At 61.2% G+C, this 26,679-nt stretch overlaps 1 protein-coding gene and 1 long non-coding RNA gene across 4 annotated transcripts in view; one reads left to right on the forward strand and one right to left on the reverse strand.

The window, feature by feature from the left end:
- Positions 1–25,884, forward strand: part of PTGIS (prostaglandin I2 synthase) — a 38,148-nt gene extending 12,264 nt beyond the window's left edge. For all 3 annotated transcript variants that reach the window (XM_051844936.3, XM_070051711.2, XM_051844937.3), the window contains exons 4-10: positions 1,018–1,161; positions 5,232–5,383; positions 10,196–10,377; positions 17,946–18,105; positions 19,683–19,864; positions 21,015–21,166; positions 23,541–25,884. In XM_051844936.3, the coding sequence (XP_051700896.2) occupies positions 1,018–1,161; positions 5,232–5,383; positions 10,196–10,377; positions 17,946–18,105; positions 19,683–19,864; positions 21,015–21,166; positions 23,541–23,685 (1,117 nt within the window). In that variant the 3' untranslated portion in view covers positions 23,686–25,884. The remainder of the gene's footprint in view (positions 1–1,017; positions 1,162–5,231; positions 5,384–10,195; positions 10,378–17,945; positions 18,106–19,682; positions 19,865–21,014; positions 21,167–23,540) is intronic.
- LOC149123330 (uncharacterized) lies at positions 14,246–17,715 on the reverse strand. Its single transcript, XR_016215777.1, has 2 exons — positions 17,208–17,715; positions 14,246–15,623 (listed from the first exon to the last, which is right to left on the reverse strand). It is a non-coding gene; the product is annotated as an uncharacterized LOC149123330 (long non-coding RNA).
- Positions 25,885–26,679: the final 795 nt, after the last annotated feature.

The raw sequence follows: 26,679 nt of genomic DNA on the forward strand, positions 1-26,679 counted from the left end.
TGCACTCCGCTGTTCTTGCTGCCGCCACCAGATGGCGCTGTTGACCACTGGCTGTGCACCACCCTGTGATCTGTTCCCCTGCCCAGGAGGGGGAGGCTTTAGATGCCCCCCTTTCCCCCTTTCTTTCTTTTTTTTAAGAGCTATTTGTTTGAATGGCAGAGTTACAGAGAGGCAGAGGCAGAAAGAGGGAGAGAGGAAGGGGGGAGTCTTTCATCTGCTGGTTCATGCCCCAGATGGCCACAACGGCTGGAGCTGAGCTGATTCGAAGCCAGGAGCCAAGAGCTTCTTCCAGGTCTCCCGCGTGGGTGCAGGGGCCCAAGGACTTGGGCCATCTTCTACTGCTTCCCCAGGCCATAGCAGAGAGCTGGATGGGAAGTGGAGCAGCCAGGACTCAAACCGGCGCCCATATGGGATGCTGGCACTGCACGTGGTGGCTTTACCTGCGACGCCACAGCACCAGCCCATACCCCCTTCCCTGTCTTGTTTTCTCGTCACATCCTCAGTCCTGGCCCGTAGCACGGAGGCTCAGCACAGGCAGGCAGCCAGCTCCCGCCACGTCCTCTCCCAGCCTGGTTCTCTCCCGGCTGCGGTCCATGTGATGATGAGGTCACAGCCGCTTGGTCTCTCTTCCTCCTGTTGCTTCACCCAGGGTCTGTCTGCTTAGCCCCTCCCCACTATGCTCCAGGGGGAGGGCGGGCTCCCTCCTTCCTTGCCTGCCCAGGGAGGCGCGGCCAACCCTGGCGCCAAGTCCCAGTCTGCCTGTGGGCAGCTCCCTCTCGCCCCTGAGCAAGTCCCTTCCCTCTCGGATGCTGGGTTGTCCGTTTGTGAAATGAGCGTCGTAAGGGCAACAGTTGTCCCTTGGGCCTCTCAGAGGAGGGAAGGAGATCATACACGGAGCACAGCCACCAGTACCCGCGCGCCTGGTCGGGCCAGGCCCCCTGGGCCCCGCGGCGCCGCGGTGTGTGTGTGGGGGGTACTTCCCTCTGGAAGCCGAGCTCACACCCCGGTCCCCGCCAGGACGCTCCTGCACAGGGACCTGCAGGCGCTCACCGAGGCCATGGACGCCAACCTCCGCACCGTCCTGCTGGGTGACACTGCGGCCGCGGACGGCAGCTGGCACGAGACGGGCCTGCTCGAGTTCGCCTACGGCACCCTGCTCAGGTGAGCCCCTCGGCCCCACGCACTCCGGACCCCGGCCGGCCACCAGCAGCGGGGCCAAGCTGCGGTGTGAAGGCTGCAGGTAAAATCGTCCCCCTAAATCGTCCCTCTGGGCCTCCCTGGCCGCCGGAGCCTCCGTGAGCTGCTAGGGAGACACCGGCGGACATGGCTCGGGCCATCCAGTAGGGGGAGCAGCGGGGAGCAGCAGGGAGCAGAGACCACCCTGTCGCGCGGCTTCCCCACTCTCAGACCACACAAATGGGGAGACCAACCCAAGACCTCACCCCCCGCAGAGCAGCTTGGACTAGGGATGGACTGTCCCACCTGCAGGGCGGCAGGAAGCAGGAAGCGGGCACTCACAGAGCCGGCCCCGGTGGGGACCCGGAGAGTGACAAGCTGACCACGGAGGGCCAGCCTTAGGGGCTGTTCCAGCCAGACAGATGGGGGAGGCCCAACTGCGCCAGGACCCTCGGCAGAGCAAACGGCAGGTGCAGAGGCCTGCGGTGGAAGGAGGCTTGGCAAGAGGCCAGTGTGGCCAGAGCAGAGTCGGGGTGGCGGTGGGGTGGGGGGAGGCAAGAGGCCAGCGTGGCCGTAGCAGAGTCAAGATTGGGGGGTGGGATGAGGGGAGGCGGACAGAGGAGCCCCCAGAACCAGCCAGGAGCGCAGAGCCTCGAGGCCAGGGAAGGCTTTGCAGTTCATTCTAAGCAAGGTGGGGCGACATTAGGGCTAGCCAGGGGCGGGACACGCCTCCCCCCAAGTTTTCAAGCTCCCTCTGGCCGCGGAGTGGAGAACAGACCCTCAGTGGGGGTGACAGGGGAGGGGAGGTGGGAGGACCCCAGGAGACAGAAAAGGGTGTGGGGGGTGGAGCTGGGACCTGGAAGATTGGGCTGGGGTGCGGTGTGGAAGGGAGGTGCAGCCAAGGGACCACTTCCTGGCCTTGGGCGGTGCCGTGAGCGAGCAGGATTTCAGCAGAGACCACGGGGACAGGACACCTCCCCTCCTGCAGCAGCTTCGGGCCCCGGGAAGCTGAGTGCTGGCGCCTGCAGGTGTGCAGGTACACGTGTGACACGTGTGTGTGCAGACGTGGAGACTGATGTGCGTTCTCACTGAATGCTCACAAGAGCTCCGGGAGCTGGTTCTTTACATACCCATTTGACAGATGAGAAAACAGAGACCCGGAGCAGCGAGTCATTGGCCCAGGGCTCCCTGTTGGGGCCAGGGCAGGGCTGGCTCAAGTCTGCACGTCCAGCTATGAGGATATGATGGCCATGCGCTGGGGCCATGCAGACACGGGCGGGGGCTGTCACCCCACCTTGTCCTCGTAGCATGGGGCAGAGAGGGGCAGCCCGGACCACCCACCCATCATCTCCCGCCCCCGGTTGCGGCGCCTCGTGCGCCTGTGAGGACGCAGTGGGAGTCAGGGGTGGCGCACGTGCAGCACCGGGGGTCAGGCTGAGACCTGCCGGCCCGCACCCGTGTCTGTGGGCCTGGGCCGGCTTGGCAGCCCCCGCATTAGGCGCTGGTGAGCAGGACGCAGGGGCGCAGGTGCACGCAGCCCAGCCCAGGGTGCGGCTTAGCCTTCCAGGCCTTCCCTCGCAGGCCCCGGCTCCCGGGAGCCCCAGGCCCGCTCCGCTGCTGCCCACCGGCCCCTTGCCGCCCAGGGGCGCGGTTCCCGCCTCTCTGCGTTTCCTGCGGGTGCCGGGCGCCGCCTGCGGGCTACGCGCAAGGGGCCCAGGGGCCTTCCCTCCCACGGTGCGGAGCCGCGTGTCCGGAGCTTTATTGTTCGGTTTTTCGTGGGCTGTTTCTCGGCAGAAACCTGTACAGGGAAGGGGGAAGGGGGCCCCGCGCTAGGAAGAACAGCCGTGGGCGGGGCGGCAGGGATGGGGGCGAGGCTGACGACGGGGGCGTGGCTATGTGTAGGGGGCGTGGTTGTGCGTGGGCGTGGCCGAGGGAGTGGCTCTGCGCGGGGGCGTGGCTTCGGGGGCGCGGCCTGTGGGCGTGGTTGTGTGAGTGGGCGTGGCTGGGGCGGGGCGTGGTCGTGTGCGGGGCGGGGCGCGCCTGAGAGGAGGGGGCGTCAGGGTTCTGTGTGGGTCCCCAGGGTCTGGGTGTCGGGTCGCTTCAGCCTCTGTAAGACGCCGTCCGCCGGGGCAACCCCTCGTGCACTGGAGCTGGCTCAGTGGCTGCAGCGGGGGTGGGGGGGAGGAGCCGGGGAGGGGCCCCCTGGGCCGGGCTGGGGTTGGGGGAGACCCCTGAGGAGCCGCGTCTGCCACTTTGTGGGGGCCGGGGCTTCTCTGGGGTGAGCAGGCTGAGCTCCCCGGCGCTGCGGTGCGTGTGAGGCGCTGAGCGAAGGCAGGGTTCAGGGCTGGGGCCTGGAGGGCTCTGAGGGCCCAGCCGTTCTCTCTGAGCTCCGAGTTCTTGGGGTGATGGCTCGACCACCCACGCGCCCCTGGTCCACGCGCCCTTGGTGTCCGGACCCTCGGCCCACCGGCCCCTGGTCCACGCGCCCTTGGTCTCCGGACCCTCGGCCCACCGGCCCCTGGTCCACGCGCCCTTGGTGTCCGGACCCTCGGCCCACCGGCCCCTGGTCCACGCGCCCTTGGTCTCCGGACCCTCGGCCCACCGGCCCCCGCAGCCCACTCGCCCTTGGTCTCCGGACCCTCGGCCCACCGGCCCCTGGTCCACGCGCCCTTGGTCTCCGGACCCTCGGCCCACCGGCCCCTGGTCCACGCGCCCTTGGTCTCCGGACCCTCGGCCCACCGGCCCCCGCAGCCCACTCGCCCTTGGTCTCCGGACCCTCGGCCCACCGGCCCCTGGTCCACGCGCCCTTGGTCTCTGGACCCTCGGTCCACTGGCCCCGCAGCCCACTAACCCTTGGCCTCCGGACCCTTGGTCCACCGGCCCGCAGCCCATGTGCCCTCCATTCCCCTGGCACGACGTCCAGCCCAGTCAGTCCACCTCCCTGGCTGGCACTCGCTCCTGCATGCGGGAAGGTGCACTGAGGGCCAGCATGGGGATTGGACGAGCTTCCTGGAGGGCCCCCCCATTCCTGCCTCTTCCCTCTCCCGACTCCTGGGAGCTCCCTGACTGGGGGGTGGGAGGCAATGGAGTGGGGGTGCAGCTCCTGTGGACTCTCAGGGGAGGCCCTGCCCCTCCCACCACCTGCAGTTCCCCTCCCTGGATCGAGGCCGGTGGGGCTGGCCCCGGGCTGGGCTTCTGGGGCATTGGCAAGTGTTGACCGTGTTTCCTCTGAGCACTCCTGTGCCTGCCCTGCATGGCGGAGCTGGGACCGCTGACCACGCCCAGGCCACCCAGCGCCAGTACCGACGATGACACTGGAGCTCTGACCAGGCCGCGGGTGCTGCCCCAGCCCGGGGCCTTTGCACAGGCTGTGCCCTGTGCCTGAACACCTCCCCCCACCCCTGCTCCTGCTGAGGGGCTCAGCCCAGACCCCGTCTCCTCCAGGAGGCTGACCTGAGTCCCTCTGAGAGACAGGTGTCTCCTCTCCCGGTCAGTGCCCCTTGCACACTCAGCTCCAGCCGCCCCGGCCTTCTCACTGCTCTTCAGAGCCTCGCGCTCCCTAACAAAGGCCTGAACATCGGAAGACGATGGGGCTGGCCTTGTGGCACGGTGGGTTGAGCCGCAGACTGCAACGCTGCATCCCATAGCACAGTGCTGGTTTGCGTCCCGGCTTCCTGCTCATGCCTGGGAAGGCAGCAGTTGATGGCTGCCAGCCATTGTGTTTCCAAGGCTGTGTCTCAGCCACTTGCTGTTGGCTCTGCCTCGACCCCTCCCTCTTCTCCCCCAGCTTCGGCCCCTCCCTTGGCATGCATCTAACGTCATGCCCCCCACCCTGGTCCTGATGTCTGTGCCACTCGGCCCCAGCTGACACCTTGCTCCTACAACTCAGTTCTCTTGTCCATCTCCCTACTGCTGACTCCCCATGCCCAGAACAGTCCTTGGCATCCGCGGGAATAATAGCAAGTGGTCTTCGGGTGAATGAATGAAGCGCTTAGGCACTCGTGAGGGTCTGGCTGTGTCCAAGGGGCACTCTGATCTTCTGATGCTGTCCCCAGGGCCGGCTACCTTACCCTGTACGGAGTTGAGGCGTCACCACGCACCCAGCAGAGCCAGGCGCAGGACCGCGTCCACTCGGCCGACGTCTTCCACTCTTTCCGCCAACTCGACCTGCTGCTTCCTAAACTGGCTCGCGGCACCCTGTCGGCAGGTGAGCACCCAGCAGGGCCCTGGGGCTGGCGGGGCTGACGGAAGGACCCAGGGGGAAGGAGCAGGGGTGACATTGGAGGGAGGACCCGCCTGATGCCCTGGGATGAAGGAAGATCCCCACCCCTAGGGAAATGGGACTTAGAGTGGGGCTGGGTCCTGGATGGTACAGCCCAGTGGAGGGGGACATGAGAACCGTGTGTGTGCGCGCGCACGCGTGCAGACACGTGAGCAGCATATATTTTTTTTTTAACCTCACCACATAGCTGTACGCTCTCCTTGGTTAATAAAAAGCTTTTAGGGATATTAGCCTGTGCAATTAGACAAGAGAAATCAATTACAGAGATAAGAATGGGTAAAGAAATAAAACCATCCCTGTTTGCAGATGATCAGACACTGTACCTGGCAACCTCCAGAAAATCAATAATAAAAGGAACTCAAGCAATTAAAGAGGCCACAAAGTAGGAGGGACTGTAATTAATGTAACAATGTAGCTACCTTCCCAGCCCTTGTGAGGGGTTGCTGGTGTTTAGTAAGCCATCCTGTTCCATTGCTTCTTTGCCCTTTTCTGTTGCTGTTATATTATTGCATTGTACTTGTATCTCTTCTGCCACCTGCTGAGTTTATTTCTCTCTGACAGTTCCCTGGAAGAGAGAGGGTCAAAGGCCTTTGCCCCTGAGTGATCCCTACGCCTCCCCAAACCAGAGCAGCCTGCGTGCCGCACCAGATGGTACCCGTCTTTCCGTTTGCTTGCCCATCTGTTGGGCAGAGGCTGGAGACTTACTGTTAGTGCAACCTCGTCAACACACACTCCCCAGCCTCTAAATCCTTGCCAACCCGGCGGGAAGCAGAGGGCCTCCAGCTTCCCACGGCTCTCGCCGACTGCAGTAATGGAACCGCCCCTGCTTTCAGGAGCTGGTTGCATTTCCTCCTTGTGAGCTGTCTGTCCCTGTCCCTGTCATCCTTCTAGAGACAACGCAGTATCGCAAGGAGTCCTGCCCTCCTTGCTGGAAGGTTGGTTTGTGCCCATTTTGCTGATAAGTAAACCGAGACTCAGAGAAGTGAGGCCATTTGTCATAGACACAACTGGCAGGTGGCAGAGCCGGCCAAACAGGAAACTTTGGAAAGTCCTGTGCATGTAACACACCTGCCGTGTCCCAGCACTGACTGCTTCTCTGGAAGATCGGGTTTCTCTGTTAGCCTCTTCTGGTTCAGATGCCCCAGGGGAGCCTCCATCCTCCTGGAAGCCCCCTCACTTCCCCCACTCCCTCCTCCTCCCGCAGGTATAGGATGCCTGTGTTTCCCAGTATGGGCAGCAGGTGGCGATGTCGAGGGACAGTGTTTTAGTTTCTTGGGGTCGGCAGCCTGGCGACCATGTTGGCCACGTTGAGGGTGTAAGCTGGGCTGCCTCTGTGGAAGTGGAATCCGGCAGAACCTAATGAAATGGAGAACACACGTTCCTCAGATCGCACCCTTGCATTCCCAGGCTGTTAGCCGGCTCGTGTGAGCAGGTACACAGAGGTACTCCGTGTCTCGCTGGTAAAAGCAGAGCGAGAAAAGACTTAAATGGCCACCAGGAGGGATTAGCAGACGCATTGTGCATCCATATAAAGGCAAACTATGTGGCTAGAAACAGAATGGAATGTGCTGGATGGGACGACATCCGCGCTGGGACGAGAGCAAGGTGCAGACTGTGTCTAACCCCGCCGGCCACGTGGTATTACACTGTGGGGGTGGAAGGTTGGGGTGGGGTGGAGAGAAGCCTACTTTTGACGATGTTTTACATTGGAACTCTTACAGCTTCTTTTCCTTATTGACCGTGTACACGCGCTGTTGATTCCTCCTCCGTTTTAGAAACCATAAATATATTTTAAAGAGAATGGGCCCTCTGTGAGCCTTAGACCATTGAGCCTGGCACTTCTCAGAAAGCGGGGAGCAGGGTGGGGGGCAGTTAACCAGAGCCCCGCCCCACGGTAGGCGTGGTGCCGCTTTCTGGGCGTCTCATTTGAATGTTGTTTTGAGGAAGAGGCATTTTTTTTTTTTTTTAAGATTTATTTGAAAGAGTTACAAAGGGGGTGGGGAGAGAGAGGTCTTCCTTCTGCTGGTTCACTCCCTAGATGGCCACAACAGCCAGAGCTGCGCCCATCTGAAGCCAGGAGCCAGAAGCTTCTTCCAGGTCTCCCATGTGGATTCAGGGGCCCAAGGACTTGGGCCATCTTCTACTGCTTTCCCAGGCCATAGCAGAAAGTGGGATCGGAAGTGGAGCAGCCGGGACTAGAACCGGCACCCATATGGGATGCCAACACTGCAGGCCAGGGCTTTAACCCACTGCACCACAGCGCCGGCCCTGAAGAGGCGTTCTTATATTGGGATCTGATGCAAGACTGCTGCATTTTGAAGATGAAACAGAGCAGATGTCGAGTGTGGCAGCTGTCACTTGGGCCACCTGCTTGCTGTATCAGAGTTTGAGTCTCAGCTCCGCTGCTGATTCCAGCTTCCTGCTAACGCGCAGCCGTGGAGGAAGCAAATGATGGCACCGGTCCCTGGGTCCCTGCCACCACTGGGAGACCCAGGTTGAGTTCCAGGCTCCTGGCTTCAGCCTGGCCCAACCCTGGTTGTTTGAGCATTTGAGGAATAACCAGTAGATAGAAGATCTCTCTCCACCTATCTCTGTCTTTCAAACAAAAGCAAAAATAAATAAATACAAATTTTTGGGAAAAGGTCAATCTTATTTAAAAAGGTAAAGCACAAGATTGTATGTCTTTAAATTTTTATTTATTCAAGTTATTTGAAAGGCAAAGGAACAAAGACATACGAGACAGAGAAAGCTTCCCTGGCTCCTGGCTGCTGGTTCACTTCTCAAATGCCCACAACAGTCAGGGCGGGGCCAGGCAAAGCCGGGAGCCTGGAACTCAATCTGGTATCTTACCTGGGAGGCAGGGACTCAGCTACTTGAGCCCTCGCCTGCTGCCTCCCAGGGTGCAGGGCAGGAAGCTGAATGGAGCGCAGAGCCGCCCAGGGTGCAGGACAGGGAGCTGAATGGAGGGCAGAGCCTCCCAGGGTGCAGGGCAGGGAGCTGAATCGAGGGCAGAGCCTCCCAGGGTGCAGGACAGGGAGCTGAATCGAGGGCAGAGCCTCCCAGGGTGCAGGGCAGGGAGCTGAATCGAGAGCAGAGCCTCCCAGGGTGCAGGACAGGGAGCTGAATGGAGCGCAGAGCCGCCCAGGGTGCAGGACAGGGAGCTGAATCGAGGGCAGAGCCTCCCAGGGTGCAGGGCAGGGAGCTGAATCAATCGCAGAGCCTCTCAGAGTGAGGGGCAGGGAGCTGAATCGAGGGCAGAGCCTCCCAGGGTGCAGGACAGGGAGCTGAATGGAGCGCAGAGCCGCCCAGGGTGCAGGACAGGGAGCTGAATCTATCGCAGAGCCTCCCAGGGTGCACGGCAGGGAGCTGAATCGAGAGCAGAGCCGCCCAGGGTGCAGGACAGGGAGCTGAATCCATCGCAGAGCCTCCCAGGGTGCAGGACAGGGAGCTGAATCCATCGCAGAGCCTCCCAGGGTGCAGGACAGGGAGCTGAATCGAGAGCAGAGCCTCCCAGGGTGCAGGACAGGGAGCTGAATCGAGGGCAGAGCCGCCCAGGGTGCAGGGCAGGGAGCTGAATCGAGAGCAGAGCCGCCCAGGGTGAGGGGCAGGGAGCTGAATCGAGCATAGATCTGGGCCTTGAACCCAGGCACTCCAATGTGGGCTGTGTCTTAACTGCTGGACCAGGTGCCGCCCCAGCACATGACTTTAAAGACCCACGTCTACAGGGGGTCTAAAGCGATTTCCAAGGAAGAACTGGGAGTCCTCAAACCTAGACCCTGTCTGACGGAGGGGAGGCTGGGGGCCAGCGATGGGCCGGGCTCAGCCAAGCCCGTGCAGTGTGGTGGGGAGGGGTCTGCTCCCCTCTCCTGGTCGCCTCCTGTACACAGAGCTGAAGTGACAAGTGGTCCTGCGTCGTGTTAGTCGTCCCGAGAAGCTGTGTGTACAGCAGTGCTCACGGTTGCAGTGTGAGGTCAGACCTCCGGGGATGCCTGGGGCTGTGCTCCGCCTCCTCACCTCCTGACACCTGCAGGCGCCCAGAACTGCGCCAGCTGAGGCGGCTTCCACCTTGCTGCACCTGCAGGTGCTCATTGTAAACTGACTCAGAGAGAGAGAGAGCATCCTCTGGTTCAGTCCCCAAGTGTCCGCAATGACGGGCTGCGCCGGGCTGCCCCTGCCCCGTGGGCCGTCACCTGCTGCCTTCCAGGGTGCGTCTCAGCAGGAAGCTGGAATCAAGCACAACACGGCTGGAGCCCAGGCACTCCTGTGTGGATGCCGGCTTCCCAGGGGTCATCTTAACCCCCATGCCAAACGCCTGCCCCCGGTTAGGGCTGCCTGAGGCGTCTCTCAGTCTGATCTGGGGTCACACCTGGAAGGGGGGTGTTGCCTGCGTTCATTGTTTCTTTCTCTGCTACGTTAAGAAACCACAGTCATCAGATGCATATTTGTTGAGCGCCTGTTATGGGCCCAGAACTGGGGACAGAGAGGTCAACAAAACAGACAAGGTGCCTGCCATCAGGGGCCAGGGCCCCAGCTCCTTTCTGCTGGGTGGGACATAGTAAGTAGGTTTGCATCTAAAGGGCTCACTGTTGGAGTTCCCAGCCAGCGGGGCCTGGAACCATGGCCTCTGGGCCACAGAGGCTGGCACTCTCGTGGAGTGACAGCCAAAGCACCCCTGACTTCAAGGTCAGGGTTAGGTGGCTGCAGGCTGGGGTTGGATCTGAAACTTTGTCTCTGCAGGGGATAAGGACCTCGCGTGCAGCGTCAAAAGTCGCCTGTGGAAGCTGCTGTCCCCCACCAGGCTCGCCACCCGAGCCCACCGGAGCAGCTGGCTGGAGAGCTACCTGCTGCACCTGCAGGAGATGGGCGTGTCAGAGGAGATGCAGGCTCGGGCCCTGGTGCTGCAGCTCTGGGCCACGCAGGTGGGCACGGGTGTGCAGTGGGTGTGTGTGGGCATGGTGTGTGCTTGTACATGTGTAGGCATGCGTGTGCCATCAGGCACATGTGTGAGCAGGCATGTGTACACGGGCAGGTGTGCCCGTGGCTGGCACGTATGTGTGTACGTGCTGATGGGGAGGTGAGATGGCTGTGTGCACCCCACCCCAGCGCCATCTATCCCAGGAACACAATCATTTGTTCAATGGGCTTTGTTTTCCATTTGGAATAACGTCAGTGTTGAAGTCCACTCTCGGCTCCCCCGGGGCCTGGGGTCGTAAACGCTTGCTGCCGTTAGCTTCTCCCTGCCTCCTGCGGTCGCTGTTTTGTGGAATCACCAGGGATCCGTAGCAGGCTTCCCGGCTCTTTATGTTCCGTCTCTTCCGTGGGCATCTCCCAGGAGCGAGAACGTCCCCTTACGCGACCACAGGGCAAGAATCAATATCAAGATAATTAACCCACATTCACAGCCTTCACTCCACTTTGCCATTTGTCCCAGTAACGTCCTCTTATGGCCCATCTGGGCTCAGCGAAGTGCCCAGGGTCACGTGTTGCATCTACTCATTCCGCCTCTTCCGCTCGCTTCAAGCTGGCACAGTCTGTGCCTGTCATTGTCTTTTTTTTTTTTTTTTTGAAGGAGTTACACAGACAGAGGAGAGGCAGAGAGAGAGAGAGAGAGAGAGAGAGAGAGGTCTTCCATTCACTGGTTCACTCCCCAGTTGACCGCAATGGCTGGAGCTGCACCAATCCGAAGCCAGGAGCCTGGAGCTTCTTCCAGGTCTCCCACACTGGTGCAGGGGCCCAAGGACTTGGGCCATCCTCTACTGCTTTCCCAGACCACAGCAGAGAGCTGGATCAGAAGTGGAGCAGCTGGGTCTCGAACTGGCGCCCATATGGGTTGCTGGCGCTTCAGGCCAGGGCGTTAACCTGCTGCGCCACGGTGCCGCCCCCTCCCCCCATTATCTTTTCCGACCTGGACGCTTTGAGATGCACAGACTGTGGCTCAGGAATCGCTGCAAAGTTCCGCTGAGGACTTGGCCTTGGCCTCACGCTTCAGCCATGGAATCAGGGCAGCCTGGAGAGGAGCAGACAGGAGGGGTTGGAGGTGCTGATGTGCAGGACAGAAAACGGGGCTGCGAGCAGAGAGACCCTGGGGGTCAGCTCTAGCCAGGCGCCAGGAGGCCTCTCTGAGCTGGACCTGGGGACCTGGGGGAGATGTGGGGACAGAGCCAAGGCCAGGGGGTGGACGGAGCGTGCCAGGTGGGAGTGTGACTGAAGCTGAGCGAGTGTCTAGACAGGGTTCCCATCACGGAGGACCTGCGGTTTCCTCTGGGGGAGGCAGGAGCCCGGGGCAAGTTCTGAGCAGAGGAGGGCCAGGGCAGAAGCAGGGGCACTGGTGAGGACATGGGGTCCAGGATCGGGGGTGGCCATGGAGGGCGTGAGGGAGCAGGAAGATTTTGGAAACTTTGGGGTGGCAAGAATGATGGGTTTGTAGAAGGAGCGGCTACTGGAGTGAGAGGAGGGGGCAGCCTCCCCAGGCCTGGATCCCCCGCCCCCGGGCCCTGAGCCCCTCTTGCTGGCCAGGGCCCTGGGGCTGCACAGGCTGGCCGGGCCCCGGCCATGACGGGCAGCCCACTTCAGTTTCCCTCAGAGCTGGTAGCTGACCCTGCAGGTGGAGGCAGTGAGGGGTGGGGCCATATCTCACTGGCCTTGGGTCCCCCAGCGCCTGATGACGTATGTAGGGGTAGGGGTGGGGATGACTCCAAGCTCCAGAGTGTCCCCAGAGCCCGCTGTGGAAGTGACCTCTGTCGGTAGAGTCAGGTGCCAGCCCGGAAGGTTGAGTGGCAGGAAGAGGCGGGAATGGCCTGTGGCAGGACCAGGAGGTGGACAGGGGTTGGGACTGGATGTCCTCTGTGGTTGTCTCGCTGGCAGCATCCAAAATTCAGGTGGGTAGAAAGCCCCTGAGAGTCAGGTCCGGGGAGCAGGGTGGGTCCCTTGTGCGCAGGGGTCTCGGGCAGACCCTGTGCCCTACCTGTCTGCCTTTGAGTCCTGACTTTGCCCCCTCCTGGCAGGTCACTGCCCTAAGCCAGCAGTGCCTCCATTTACCCCTCTGTAAAATGGACATGGCCCAGCTTCCTGACAGCACGCTGGCAAGGATGAAAGGGAGCGAGGCACGCACAGCCTGGACCTGTGCCCGGCCACGACGCTGCCCAGTAGATGTGGTCCACAAACATTTACGAGGCCCTACTGTGTGCCTGGCTATGTTCTAGAGGCTGGGGACATTGCAGTGAGCAGGACAGAAGCCTCTGGCCCTAGGGAGTTGGCTTTCTGCTGGGAGAAGACACGATACACAAGGACGCATCCGACAGCTCTTGGGGGCAGGGCGGAGGACTAGCAGAGGGCAGGGAGGAGGGGCCGTGGGACATCGTGGAGGCCAGGAAGGCCTCACTGGACAGAGACTCAGAGGAAGAGGGGGTGGGGCACGTAGCAGGTGCAGTGGTCCTGAGGTGGGGGCGAGGGGAATGTAGCAGGTCCAGGCCATGCAGGCCCTTTAGGCCAGCCACGGTGGAGGGGAGGGGGCTCTGGCTTCCACTCTGGGCGAGGCTGGTGGCCTCTGTGGGCTCTGAGCAGAGGAAACACACGGCCTGTCTCACTCTTCCGAGGGCCAGTTCTGGGAACAAGTCAGTGCCGGGCTGTAGGCTGCAGTGCGGGGCGGGGAGTGGGGAGAACGTGGAGGCGGCCCCTGCACACCCAGGCAGGAGGGGAGGGTGCCGGCCAGGGAGCAGGCAGAGTGCAGGGCGCGTATTTGGACTCGGCTTATTTCAGGGTAGAACTGCCAGCGTTTGCCGTTGGCGGGCTCCTAAGAGAGGCTGCCCACGAGGAGGGCTCCAGGCCTCGGCCCGAGCAACAGGAAGGGCGGAGTGGTCAGGGGAGGGGAGGAGGTGGAAGGGGCCGGCCTGGAGGGGTCCTTGGAGAAGGCTGTCAGGGTTGGGGCCAGGCTGGGACGGAGCTTTGGGACTTGCCAGTGGAGAGACCACCACTGGAGCCCCTGGGCCGGAGGATGACAGGGCGGGGCGGAGAAGGAGAGCAAGCCCCAGGGCCCCCCGTGGCGATGTGGGGGAGCTGGCGGGGCAGGCGGGGAGGGGGGGCAGCCAGGAGGCTGGGTGCAGAGAACGTCTCCAGGGGCAGGAGGGCAGCGTGTGCCAGCGGCTGCTCCTAGGGTGGCTGCTGCCGGATCGGAGGTGATGCCAGGGACAATTCCTAAAGCTGCCCCGGGCTGAGCATCCCACAGAGCACCTTGCACACAGTGCCTCTGAGGACGGACGGAGATGATGGGGGGCACAGCCAGTGCAGGAGGACCCTGCGGGCGAGAGCTGAGGTCCGGGAGGGGGCAGAGGCGGGGAGGTGGGCTGAGGGGCAGAGGGGCCGTGGATGAAGGCCCACCGAGGACGGGCTTCCCTGTAGCCCTGGGCTGCCAGGCGGCAGGCGGCCTGCTGAGCCGGCTGTGCCAGCACCAGTGCCATCGGCTGTCATCGACTGGTGGCTCCCTGGGCCCTGCGGTCACCTGTCATCCCCTTCCCTCCCATCTGCTTTGGCCTTCAGTGTGGATCACGTCCTCACGGCCTGGGGAAGTCCTGAGTGGGCCTGGGTGGGGGCCGGGGGAGCTGCAGGAGCCCCTGCGTCTGCCCACAGCTCAGCTGAACCAGGCCCAGCGCCGGGGGCGGGAGCGTCAGGCCAGGGGGATGGGATCCCAGCTCTGCCGCTGCCCGGCGGCCTGGAGCAGTCCCTTCCCTGGGCCTCGGTAGCACTGTCGATAAAGTGGGTGTGAGAAGGATGCGTTGCACTGGCTGAGCCTTTTTTTTTTTTCCTTTCCCGAAACATTTTATTTCAAAATCATCTTCGGTTCTAGAAGAGTGACAAGGACAGTGCAGGCAGCGCAGCCAGCTCTCCCTCATGGGACGTCACCACCGTGCAGTTACCAGAGCTGAGATTAGTGCTGGTGCGTCACCGTTCGCTGAGTCACCACTGCACTCAGTTTCCCCACCAATCCAGCCCGGGATGCCACCTCGCACGTGAGCTGTTTGTTTTAAACAGACTTTGTGTTTTAAAACAGCTTTCGGGCTGGCGCTGTGGCTCACTAGGCTAATCCTCTGCCTTGCGGTGCCGGCACACCGGGTTCTAGTCCCAGTCGGGGCTCCGGATTCTGTCCCGGCTGCTCCTCTTCCAGGCCAGCTCTCTGCTGTGGCCCGGGAGTGCAGTGGAGGATGGCCCAGGTGCTTGGGCCCTGCACCCCATGGGAGACCAGGAGAAGCACCTGGCTCCTGCCATCAGATCAGCGCGGTGCGCCGGCCACAGCGTGCCAGCCGTGGCGGCCATTTGAGGGTGAACCAACGGCAGAGGGAAGACCTTTCTCTCTGTCTCTCTCTCTCTCTCAGTGTCCACTCTGCCTGTCAAAAAACAAAAACAAAAACAAAAAAACAGCTTTCGGCTCACAGCGCCGCTGGAAGGAGAGTAAAAGGCTTGCCCCCGCCCCCCTCATCTGCATTTGCTTTGATTGAGGAGCCTGTATCCATACCCCGTCCTTATAATCAGGGTTTCTTTATTCCCTGAGCAGTTTTTAAACTAACAAAAGCAGAGCGATCTGTGGTCTCCTGTGGTTCCTCCTCGTCCACAGAGGCTGCCCCAGCTGCTCAGGCCCTTAGCCCGCCCGGTGGAGGAGGGCTTGCCCCACAGTGGACCCCGCAGCGCCCTTCCACAGTGCCGTGCGCGCACTCGAAGTCCGGAGGGAAGGTGTGCTCCAGGCCATGCACGTGGACTTAGGAAGGGAGGTGGCTCCTGTGCTTCCCGGCGAGTGGCTGCTGTCACATGCGGGCCAGGGAGTGAGTGCTGGGCAGGGGAGGGCAGCAGCTGCCCCCCACCCCCACTGACTGACCCTGTGGTGGTGCCCCTGGGTCACCAAGCCTGGCATGTGTCAAGCGCCCCCTGGAGGTCAGCGTGGCCACTCATAGAAAAGGCAGAACAGAGGACGGCTGGGGTCATGGATTTAGGCTGCTGTAGGGGGCTGATGTCAGGTGACCGGTGTCTTCCAGGATAGACTGAGCCAAGGCCCACAGCAGGAAGCTCAGCCTCTAGGGCGGCAGAGTCAGGATTGGCGGAGGTCGTGCGTTCACACGGCCGTCAGTGCAGTCAGACGGAAGGCTGTCTCGGCCACAGCCGTAGCCACAGCTTTCTCCTGCAGAGATAACCGAGTGTCTGAGGGTCCCGCTGCTGCTCGGGGGCGCCCTTCTGACCCTCCAGGCAGAGGGGAAACGGCCTTGGTGCAGAGCTGCCCCAAGCTGAAGTATTCCTCACCCTCATTCCCCTGTAGCTTTGAGTGACAGCATGCAACCTTGCTGTCCAGGGGCCTGAGTGCTGGAGGGACCCCCAGAGAGGGCCCAGTGGGGGAGGGGACCGCCTTGGAGCGCCTCCTCTGTGTCCTGTGAGTGTGGGTCACTCGTGTCCAGGCCCGGTGGCCACTGATGCTGTCTTCATTTTCCTGAGGGCTCAGAGACTCGGTGGGGAATGACTGTTCCAGAGCCACAGGAAGTGGGGAACCGGGATTTGAACCCAGCTCTGCTTGGTTTCAGCCTAGGGCTCTCTGGGCCCACGTCCCGGGCTGTTGGGAGGCCTGCCCTTCCCTAAAGGGACACGTGTCAGGGAGCCTCTTCCCCCGTTCCTGGCAGAGGAGTGTGGGGGTCGGCGTCTTGGTGTAGCCAGTAAAGCCACTGCCTGCAGTGAGTGCTGGTTCGTGTCCCGGCTGCTCCGCTTCTGATCCAGCTCCCTGCTGTGGCCTGGGAAAGCAGCAGGAGATGGCCCACGTCCTCGGGCCCCTGCACCCACGTGGGAGCCCTGGATGGAGCTCCTGGCTTTGGTCTGGCCAACTCCAGTCATTGTGGCCATTTGGGTAGTGAACCAGACGACGGACTATCTGTTTCTTGCTCTCTCTCTCTCTGACTCTGACTTTCAAATAAATAAATAAATAAATAATAAATAAATAACTTTTTTTAATGAAAGAACAAAATGTATCTGTGGGCACGAAAGTCAGTTTCCAGATCCTTTTCTCTTTCGTCCTCCCAGCTCCTGGCCCAGAGGCAGCCGCGGTCAGCATCTCCTGGGCCCTGGCCGAGGTGCTCAGTGCATCCTCATACGCACTCCTCTTTAATGCTCGTTCATTTGTTTTCACTTTATTTGAAAGACAGATCTTCCACCTGCTGGTTCACTCCCCGAATGCTCACAACAGCCAGGGCTGAGCCAGGCCGAAGCCAGGAGCCGGGAGCCTAGAACTCGGCCGGGTCCTCCCTCCTGTGTACATGAAGCCCAGCAGCAGCCCGCTGAGCCCCCGTCCTGCCGCTTGCCGGCCGCGTCTGGGCGACAGTCCCCTCCCAGGACACAAGAGCTGCTACTTTAGCTGGCCCTGGGTCATCCTCCCATGAGCTCTGATCTCACTGATCTCCTGTCGATGGCCGTGGACGCTGGCTGTCACCCCAGCCCTGCAGGGACAACACGGGCAGCTGTGCCCTTCCGCCCACGTGCAGTTAGGTCAGCGGCGGAATGGCTGCGTGAACACATTTAGCGACAATGCCAGGCTCCGCTCTCATGCCGGACGGGACACTCGCTTCTGGTAGACAAAAGCCTGCTCCCGCAGCGAGGCTAGTCACCATTCCAAACCACGTGCGCTCTGATGGGTGCCGGGCAGCTGGGCTGCAAGGCGGGTGGGGAGGCTCCGCCAGGACCCAGCCCCAGAGGAAGAAGCCGCAGGGACTTTCTAACCACTCACCTGCCGGGAAGCTTGGAGGAATCCTGTCCAAGAAATGAGCTGCGTTCACGGCATCAGCGACTACTGTTGCTTTGCCTTGCCGTACACAGCAGTCACCCGCACTGCGTTCCTCATGGCGGAGAGCGTTGCATCCTGGGAAGCTGGAAGGAAGTCTTGCATCCCGACCTGCGTTGGGCGTGGTTTTGGAAGCAGAGCTGCAGACGCTGTATCAGTTAGCTACTGTTGCGTGGCAGACGCTCCCCAAAACTCCACAGCACACACCAGTCAGCCCTGGTTTCACCCACAGGGCTGGGGCTGCTCAGCTGTGCTCCCTGAGTCTCTTGCCCCCTTCTTGGGCACCCCTGTACCCCCCAGGGCAGGTGGAAACACGTAAGGTCTCCTAGGGGCTCACTTCCCAACCTCTGTTCTCTCGACCCTGTCTGCCAAAGGCAGCCCACAGTTGAACCCAAATTCAAGGGCCGAGGACAGACACTCTGCCTGTTTAACGGGAAGAACTGAGAAGTCACGTGATAGACGCACCTTGCCCAGAGCTTAGCCCTGTCCTTAATTGACACGGCTGTTCCCATCACTGGCCTAGGCCAGGGGTGCCACAGAGCAGATCTGGGCCATGTCCCGAGGCTGTGTTGGCGGGGTTGGGAGCCAGGCGCGCCGAGCCCTGGGCCTGGGCCAGGGCATGTCCGTGGCTCAGAGCCGTCCGCTGTGCCCTCCCGATGGCGTAACGGCTCCTTCTCGTTGCAGGGGAACATGGGCCCCGCTGCCTTCTGGCTGCTGCTCTTCCTTCTCAAGGGTCCCGAGGCCCTGGCTGCTGTCCGCGGGGAGCTGGAGCGCGGCCTGGAGCAGCCGGTCTCGCGGACGGCTGCCCTGCCGCAGAAGGTTCTAGACGACACACCTGTGCTGGGTGAGACGGCCGACCCCCGACACGGCTCCGGGACCGGGCCTTCAGGGGCTCCCCACAGCCTCCCCACCCTGGGTGCCCGTCCTCCAGGGTCCATCGGTTCCCCGACACCCCGACACAGCTCTGGGACTGGGCCATCAGGGGCTCCCCACAGCCTCCCCACCCTGGGTGCCCGTCCTCCAGGGTCCATCCGTTCCCCGACCCCCCAACACAGCTCCGGGACTGGGCCATCAGGGGCTCCCCACAGCCTCCCCACCCTGGGTGCCCGTCCTCCGGGGTCCATCTGTTCCCCGACCCCCCAACACAGCTCCGGGACTGGGCCATCAGGGGCTCCCCACAGCCTCCCCACCATGGATGCCTGTCCTCCAGGGTTCATCGGTTCCCCTGAGCTTCCCCTCTTCTCAGACCTGGCAACTCCACGCCCATCTCCGCTGCCCGGAGCTCACGGTCTCCCTGGGAGATTTCTGGTCACAAGTGACAGTAAAGCAAACTTGACACACTGGAGAGGAATGGGGCCTGTAATTGAGACGTGTAACCAAAAAGTCCAGAGACACTGGCTTCAGGCACAGGTGGATCCAGGCGCTTGAACAGCGTCACCAGGACTCAGCTGGGTTTGGTTCCCGTCTCCAGCAGGCAACATGGCTCCAGCAGCTGCAGGCCAGCTGCCCTGGCTCTGAGGGTGTGCCTCTCACAGCCTGCCCACCCCGAGTCCCAGGGATGCAGCTCATTGGCCCTCTTTGGGTCACTTGCCCATCCCGAACGAATCATGGGGCTCAGGGGGATGTTCCTATTTTTTTTTTACTTGCTTTACTTATTTTATTGAAATTCTTTTGACAAAATTAGTACTCATAACCTTTCCAGCTGACATGCAGGGGCCTCAAAATTTCTATTATTTTTGCATTTGTTGATGGTCGCTCAGGAAAACGCCAAAGACGCTGAGTTCCTATGGTCTGCCCCATTCAGGGGGATGTTCTGATTGGCCCATCAAAGCCCAACCCCCGGGAGTGGGAGGGTGCAGTCCGCCAAGGAGGATCCAGGGACTCATTCCAGAAGCGGAGTCCGCTGGGCAGGCGAAATAACTGCTGCTGGTGGCGCCTCTCTCCCTGCCTTCCCTCACAGCTTCTCTGGGGGTCAGACGCAGTTCCCCTCATGCTCGAGGGTCTTTGAGGGACCACGGAGATCACGTCCCAGCCTTGCTGTGTGACTGTGGGCAGCCATGCACCTGTCTGATCACGTCCCAGCCTTGCTGTGTGACTGTGGGCAGCCATACACCTGTCTGATCACGCCCCAGCCTTGCTGTGTGACTGTGGGCAAGCCATGCACCTGTCTGATAACGTCCCAGCCTTGCTGTGTGACTGTGGGCAGCCATGCACCTCTCTGATCACGTCCCAACCTTGCTGTGCTACTGTGGGCAAGCCATGCACCTCTCTGATCACGTCCCAGCCTTGCTGTGTGACTGTGGGCAAGCCATGCACCTCTCTGAGCTGCTGCTACTTCCTTTGTGCAGTGAGGGCAAGGGGTGGCATTGGAGCAGGCGAGAGGGCAGCCTGCTGACCCTTCCCTGCCCCCACCCCATGCAGACAGCGTGCTGAACGAGAGCCTCAGGCTCACGGCCGCGCCGTTCATCACCCGAGAGGTCATGTTGGACCTGGCCTTGCCCATGGCCGATGGGCGGGAATTCACCCTGCGACGTGGTGACCGCCTCCTTCTGTTTCCCTTCTTGAGCCCCCAGAAGGACCCAGAAATCTACACGGACCCCGAGGTAAGCGGCGGGGTGCCTGGCCACACTAGGGGCTGTGTAAGGGAAGGGTCATTGCCTTGGGGTCCGCCCGATCTGAGCCGCAGCCTGCCCCCGCCCCCGCCCTACCTCCACCCCTGCCTCTGCCCCTGCCCCTGCCCCCGCCCCACCCCTGCCTCTACCTCTGCCCCTGCCCCACCCTCCCCCCTGCCCCTGCCTCTGCCCCTCTGTGTCTGTTTCCTCACCTGTGATGTGGAGCTGACAAGGCTTCCTGACTTGTCAGGAAGATTAAGTGAGATAATGTTACACGCGAAAAGGCCTTCAGAGTGCCTGGCACACACTGAGGGCTTTGTAAGCTTTAACTGAGTGGTTTTCCCTTACCCAGGATGTCATAATGTTAATTTCCCAACACTTTGCCCTTTTGCGATAGGGCAGACGTCCACAATTGCTGACACGTTGGATATTTATGATCCGCTGTGTCCCAAACCAGATGCTCACCCACCCACCCATCCACCCATCCATCCACCCATCCACCCATCCACCCATCCACCCATCCATCCATCCATCACTGACACGTTCATCTGTCCATCTGTGCCAGCATGCATAAACCCACTCTCCCACCCACCCTCCCATCCCTGCATCCATCCACTCACTTTCCCATCCACCCATCGGTCCATCCGTCCATCCGTCCACCCAGACATTCATCCATCCATCCATTTTTCCACCACCTACCCGCCCACCCGCCCATCATCAGTGGATCCACTGGTCCATTCCGCTGTCCATCCCCCGTCTTTCCCTCCATTCCTACGCTAGACAAGCCCTGTGCTCAAACACAGCCCAGCAAGTTCTTCCCCTTTCTCACCAGTTCCGCGGAGTTCCCGAAGCCTGGTGTAGGGGGGGCCTTTAGATTGTCTCTGTGCCTTTCCAGACACACACACAGCACGCTCCCACGGGAGTTCAGGACCATGCGATACGAACTCTTCCGAGTATGCATCTGTCACTCCCCAGCCGGTCCCAGGAATGCTTTCCTGTGGCACTCGCGACCTGTGGCTGTCTCCGCAGCTCTTGGTTGGCCTCCGCACTGCCTCGGCGCGCCCCTCGTGCAAGCAAGGCCGTGAGCCACGCCCCCATGCAGTTCCCAGGGTGCCCGAAAAACCACCCTTTGCCGTTTCAGGTGTTTAAGTACAACCGGTTCCTGAACGCTGACGGCTCGGAGAAGAAGGACTTCTACAAGGACGGAAAACGACTGAAGAATTACAGCATGCCTTGGGGAGCGGGGCACAACCAGTGCCTGGGCCGGACCTACGCCACCAACAGCATCAAGCAGTGCGTGGGGCCCGGGGCCAGGGGGCCAGGGGGCCGGGCGGGCAGGCGGGCGGGGCTGCTCCTCCTCCTCACGGAGAACCAGAGGCTCAGCCAGGCGGTGGTTTAGGGCCGAGGCTCTCGGAGGACAGTGGGCGAGCCCATCCTGCCCACGGCTGTTTATTTGCGTGTTGCTGAATGTGTGCCGGCTGACCACTGTGAGGAGCCCTGAGAAGCCAGATTTCTGGCTGCGTTCGCGGTGCTTTGCTCGGGCATCAGGTCAGCCCCTCCCACGCGTGCACAGTCCGTGAGCTGAACACGCCGGCCTCGCGCAGCTGCTGTGTGTGCAGAACCGGGGGCCTCACACAGTCTCTTCCTCGGACCCCAGGGCCTTCACCCGTGGGGTCACGGACAGATTGGACCAGAGGCCCAGAGGGTGTCACGATTAGTCTTTCTAAGGACTTAACGCCCTCGCTGCTCAGCTCCCAGTGAGCATTTGATACAGTGAACTTTTATCCTAATTATCATTATTTTTAGATTTTATTTATTTGTTTGAGAGGCAGAGTTACAGACAGAGGGAGAGACAGAAAGGTTTTCCATCCGCTGGGTCACTCCCTGGATGGCTGCAATGGCCGGAGCTGCTCCGATCCGAAGCCAGGAGCCTCCTCCGGGTCTCCCATGCGGGTGCAGGGGCCCAAGCGCTTGGGCCATCCTCTACTGTTTCCTCAGGCGATAAGCAGAAAGCTGGATCAGAATTGGAGCAGCCGAGACTTGAACTGGTGCCCATACAGGATGCTGACACCACAGGCATAGGCTTAGCCTACTACGCTGCAGTGCCATCCCCAGTTATCGTTATTATTCGCGTGCAGGCATTATGTTATGTGCATGGACACCTTACATTATCCTTTAGGCCTCAGTTTTCCCAACAGTAAAATAGACGGTACAGTGCAGTTGGGTCTGGCATCTGCTGTCAGCCTTCATACACGTTCCTGAGATTGACCTTGGCCCGTGACAGCATGCAGTCAGAACCCCGGGGTTATGGCAGAGAGGAGGCCGGGCTTAGCACCCAGAAACCGCAAAAAGAGATAAAGAACGGTCGTGCAGTTTCCCACACGATAAGTGGTTCCGAAGCAGCGACGCCGGCTGCGGAGAGACGTGGCGGCTGGCGGCTGTGCACATGGCGTGGACCGGTTATGGGCTTCCGCGCAGCTGGGTTCACTGCGGAGAGCGGTGCATCACCTCCCGCTTCAGGAGAAATGAAATCGCAAGTGAGCAAACGTGCAACTCCCGTCATGCTCAGGTCCTGCCCCAGAGCCACGTGTAGGGACAAGCGTGGAAGCTCAGGCTGTCTCTCCCACCCCGTCAAGGCTTCGGTCAGATAAGGAGCCAGCGTGGATCCTGAGTGCTCGCCACCAGGGTTTCGATCCATTATTCCCCTGACCTCCGTGCTCGGTGGGTGTCCGCCTAGAACTGAGCCTGGACACGCCGGCTCATCTGCCGTGGCCTGTCCCCTGGGACGTGGAGGTGCAGGATTCAAATCCAGGTGTGGGCCCTAGGCCCCCACACTGTACACACTCGCTCTTCAAATCCTGAAGGGACTCCCCCTCCTCCCCCGCTGTGTGCTGGTGGGGAAACCAAGTCCTAGAGCCTAGAAGGAACTCGGTGAGGTCCGCGTGCCCTGAAGCGGCTCCGCCCAGATCCCTTGTCCAGAGGGAAACTCGCTGTGTGCCCGTCTTCCTCTTCCTCCCTCCTCCAAACGAGTGAAGGATCCCCACCCCCACCCCCACCCCCACCCCTGGTGTGCTCAGTCCTCACTAGGCCTTGGGCCAGGTGGGCAGGCCAGGACACTGCTGGGACACTGTGACAGCCGCACCCCTACCCGTAAGGACACTGGCAGAGGCGGGAACCGGCCAGGACAGAGCGGGCGGCAGCACGGGCCAGGCAGCAGGCGCTGGTGGTGCCTAAAGGTGGCAGTGGAGCGCGCTTGTTCGGGGAGGCTGCTGTGTGCAGGGTCTCACCGAGGTCTGGAGAGAGCGGGCCTGGTTCTCACTTCACAAAGACCCCGTGGGCAAGGGCAGTCAGGCTTCTGGGAGCTGGAGGAAGGGGGACTGAGCACAGGCAGAGGGGCTGGGAGAGTCTACACTGGCCAGCCACACTGCTGTAGCAAGGACGACGGGTCTCCGCGGCAGAGCTGCCGCCCACCCTGCAGTGCCCGTGAGACGGGGGGCTTCTTCGCTCCCTGAAGAGACTCGGGGGCCCCTGAGCCCGAACTTCTGGGTGCTCATGGGTGGGCGGCAGCAGAGCAAGGGCGTCTCGGCTCTCAGGTCAGCCGGGGGGGGGGGGCAGCACGGGCCCGCCCCCTGCGCTCCGGGCAGCTGACGCCACCGTCTCTCTGCAGATTTGTGTTCCTGGTGCTGCTGCACTTCGACCTGGAGCTGCTGGACGCTGGCGCCGAGCTGCCCGAGTTCGACCTCAGCAGGTACGGCTTCGGCCTCATGCAGCCGGAGCGCGACGTGCAGGTGCGCCTCCGCCTCCGGCCCTGAGACCCCCGAGACGTGCCCACCGCCCGCCGGCCGGCCCCACCTCCCACCTGGCCAGGCCAGAAGAGGGGTGCAGGCCTCAGGCCTCCTGCAGGGGGCGCCAGCTGTGGCCACAGCCCGGTCTGCTTTGTGCGAGACACGTTTGCCTTCGTTGTCGTCGTCGAATCATCTTTGGGAGACTTGAATTCCAAACGTCCCTTTTCTTGGGCACTTGAGGATTGGGCCACGCTGGGCCCCCGTGGCCAAGGGTGGCTGCTGGCCGGAGCTTGTGGGGGGCACGTGCTCTCTGCTTCTGCATTCGGTGCTGACTCAGAGGCGCCGTTGTAGGAGGTGGAGGGAGCCAGCCAAACTCATCCCAGCCTGGGTGCACTGCTCGGAACAGATCAGAGATGCACACTTGGCTTTGCCTCGGCTTTAGAAAACAAGCAGCTTAGGGGCTGGCGCTGTGGCGTAGTGGGTAAAGCCGCCACCTGTGGTGCTGGCATCCCATATCAGCGCCGGTTCAAGTGCCAGCTGCTCCACTTCCAATCCAGCTCTCTGCTGTGGCCTGGGAAAGCAGTAGAAGATGGCCCAAGTGCTTGGGCCCCAGCACCGTCGTGGGAGACCTGGAAGAAGCTCCTGGCTTCGGATTGGCCTAGCTCTGGCTATTGGGGTCATTTGGGGAGTGAACCAGCAGATGGAAGGCCTCTCTCTCTCTCTGCCTCTGCCTCTCAAATAATAACTAAATAAATTTTAAAAGAAAACAAGCAACTTAAAGGAGAAAAAATCCTGCAAGCCTTGATTCGGATGGTAGGTCTTGTTAGTAAGACTGGGACCTGCTTTCGGCGTACCCTTTCAGTGCCTGCCACAGGCACAGTTGGCACTGTGTGTGCACCCCTGGCCCCACATCTGTGGGGAGACAATGGCTGTGCCCACTGTGCAGATGAGAAGACCGGCTCAGAGAGGTGAAGTGCCTGGGTCACACAGCTCGTAAGCCAGTGGGACGCAGTCTCTTGTCGCAGGAGCGAATGCTGGGTGGGCAGTTCTGCATCCCTTGGGCCCCAGGGGTGGCAGTGGGGGCAGGGGGTGGCTGTTCTACAGCACAGGACAGCTGACAGAGCCGTGTGCTTCCAAGGGTGGCTGCAGCCCACAAGATGCAGATACACGCATAGCTGCTCTCCAGGGCCACGTCTGGCCGTGGGGGCTTTCCAGGCACCTCCCGTGTTCCCAGGCAGACACCGTGATTGGCAGGAGGCCGGATATCCCCAGGGAAACCCATCTCCACGCCTGGGTGACCCTGCTGCCGCCTGCCTCTTCACTCTGCAGGCAATCAGAGCTGGCAGTCTCCTGTGGGAGGCTGGCGCTGGTTTCCATGGCAACCCGCAGCTACCGCCCCGTGGCTTCAAAGCGCAGGAAGAAAGTGGGCAGGCGTCGCTGCGGGGCTGCGACCCCGGTGCGGTGCGGAAGGCCCCGGTCAGACTGGGGCTCTCGCCCGCTGAGACTGGAGTCGCACCTGCGCTCCCACAGGGCCGACTCCCTTTACAGGTGGCACCTGCTCGGAGAGCCACGATCGGAAGGGAGTTAGCCACAGGGAGGTGGCCTGGACGTTACCGTGTCCCCTTGTCACCGCTGTGAGGATCCCGAGACGGCGGGACGCTTGTTAGGAGGATTTCACGCAGTGTCCCCGTACCACGGTCATTGTTACAGTGTCAAGGCTACATTTTGTATTGTTTTTACTTAATAGTCTCCTATAGACAGATTCACCTTTGAAAATTAAGAATTTGTTTAAAAGGGGAGCTTTTTGCATCGCTTGGAGGTGGACAGCGTGTCTCACTGGCTGTGAACAGAATCTGCTGGGGCCGAGGCCCAGAGCCTGCCGGCCGTCTTGGCTACACAGCGAGCAGGTGCCATGCCAGCATCTCCCTGAGTCTTTGTCTTTGACTGTCCCCAGGGGGCGGAAAGGACAGGAAGAGGGGCAAGCTGCTCCCTGGAGGGGCCACCAGGGCCGTCTCCTCCCCCAGGGGGCCACCCCAGGAGCTGGTGACATCCTACCCGCCCCTTTCCTGAGGGTCATTGCTTCTGATGGATTTTCTTGTGTAAACACCACGCCCCCTGAGCAGCAGCCATTGTTAAGCTTTGCTACTGTAATAAAGAGTTCTATTTTCATATAACACTGACAAATGGAAACGTGCTGAAATCGATTAAACCAGCCTTGTTTGTGGACCTGCCTCTGCGTGTGATTTCTATCCCGGGGTCAGCTCCTGGGAACCGGGGCACAGAGCACCTACTGTGTGCCCAGCTCTGTCCAGGGCCTCTCAGACGCACCTCTCACAGTCCGACCTGCAGCCACCTGCCGAGGCATACGCTGGTATCCCGGTTATGCAGAGGAAGAAGCTGAGGGTCCGAGGGGGGACGTGGCCGGCCCACGACCACGTGGCTAGGAAGCAGCAGGTGGACGTGCACGTGCAGGCGTCTCTGCCCAGGATCCTCCTGGGTGCCCACGGGGCCTCGGGCTGCAGGGACACCAGACGAGAGCTCTTCCAGCTGCCTGGGACAGGCTCCGTCCGCCCTCAGGTTGCGTGTACTTGTGGTCATAGAAAAAACAAACGGCGTCGTGGATGAAATTAGCTTTGGGAAAAATACCACGGGGGGGGGGGGTTTGTTTTGTTTGTTTTCCCTCCAAGTCTTTGAGTTAAAATACTGCCCCGGCATCTGCCTCTCACGGTTTTCTCCGGAAGGAGGTCGCGGAGCCCACGTGCTGGGGCTGGATTTGGCCATGAGTGACAGACGTCTCGCAGTAACGCAGCGACAGTTTGTCCTGCTAAGTGTCTCCGCTAAGAGCAGCAGACGTTTCTTTATTTCTTTTGCTTTCGTGTGGGGGAGCAGAAGTGGTGTCGCAACTGCGTCGTTTCCAGCTCTCCTCTCCTTTTTCTTTCTCTCTCTCTCTTTTTTTTTTTTTTTTTTTTTTTTTTTTTTTGTCCCTCCTGTGTGGGTGACCTGTGGTTTCTCCCTCAGGGA

The sequence above is a fragment of the Oryctolagus cuniculus genome, chromosome 11 (assembly GCF_051225735.1).
Source record: "Oryctolagus cuniculus isolate XC-2025 breed Fujian yellow rabbit chromosome 11, ASM5122573v1, whole genome shotgun sequence".
Lineage (NCBI taxonomy): Eukaryota > Metazoa > Chordata > Mammalia > Lagomorpha > Leporidae > Oryctolagus > Oryctolagus cuniculus.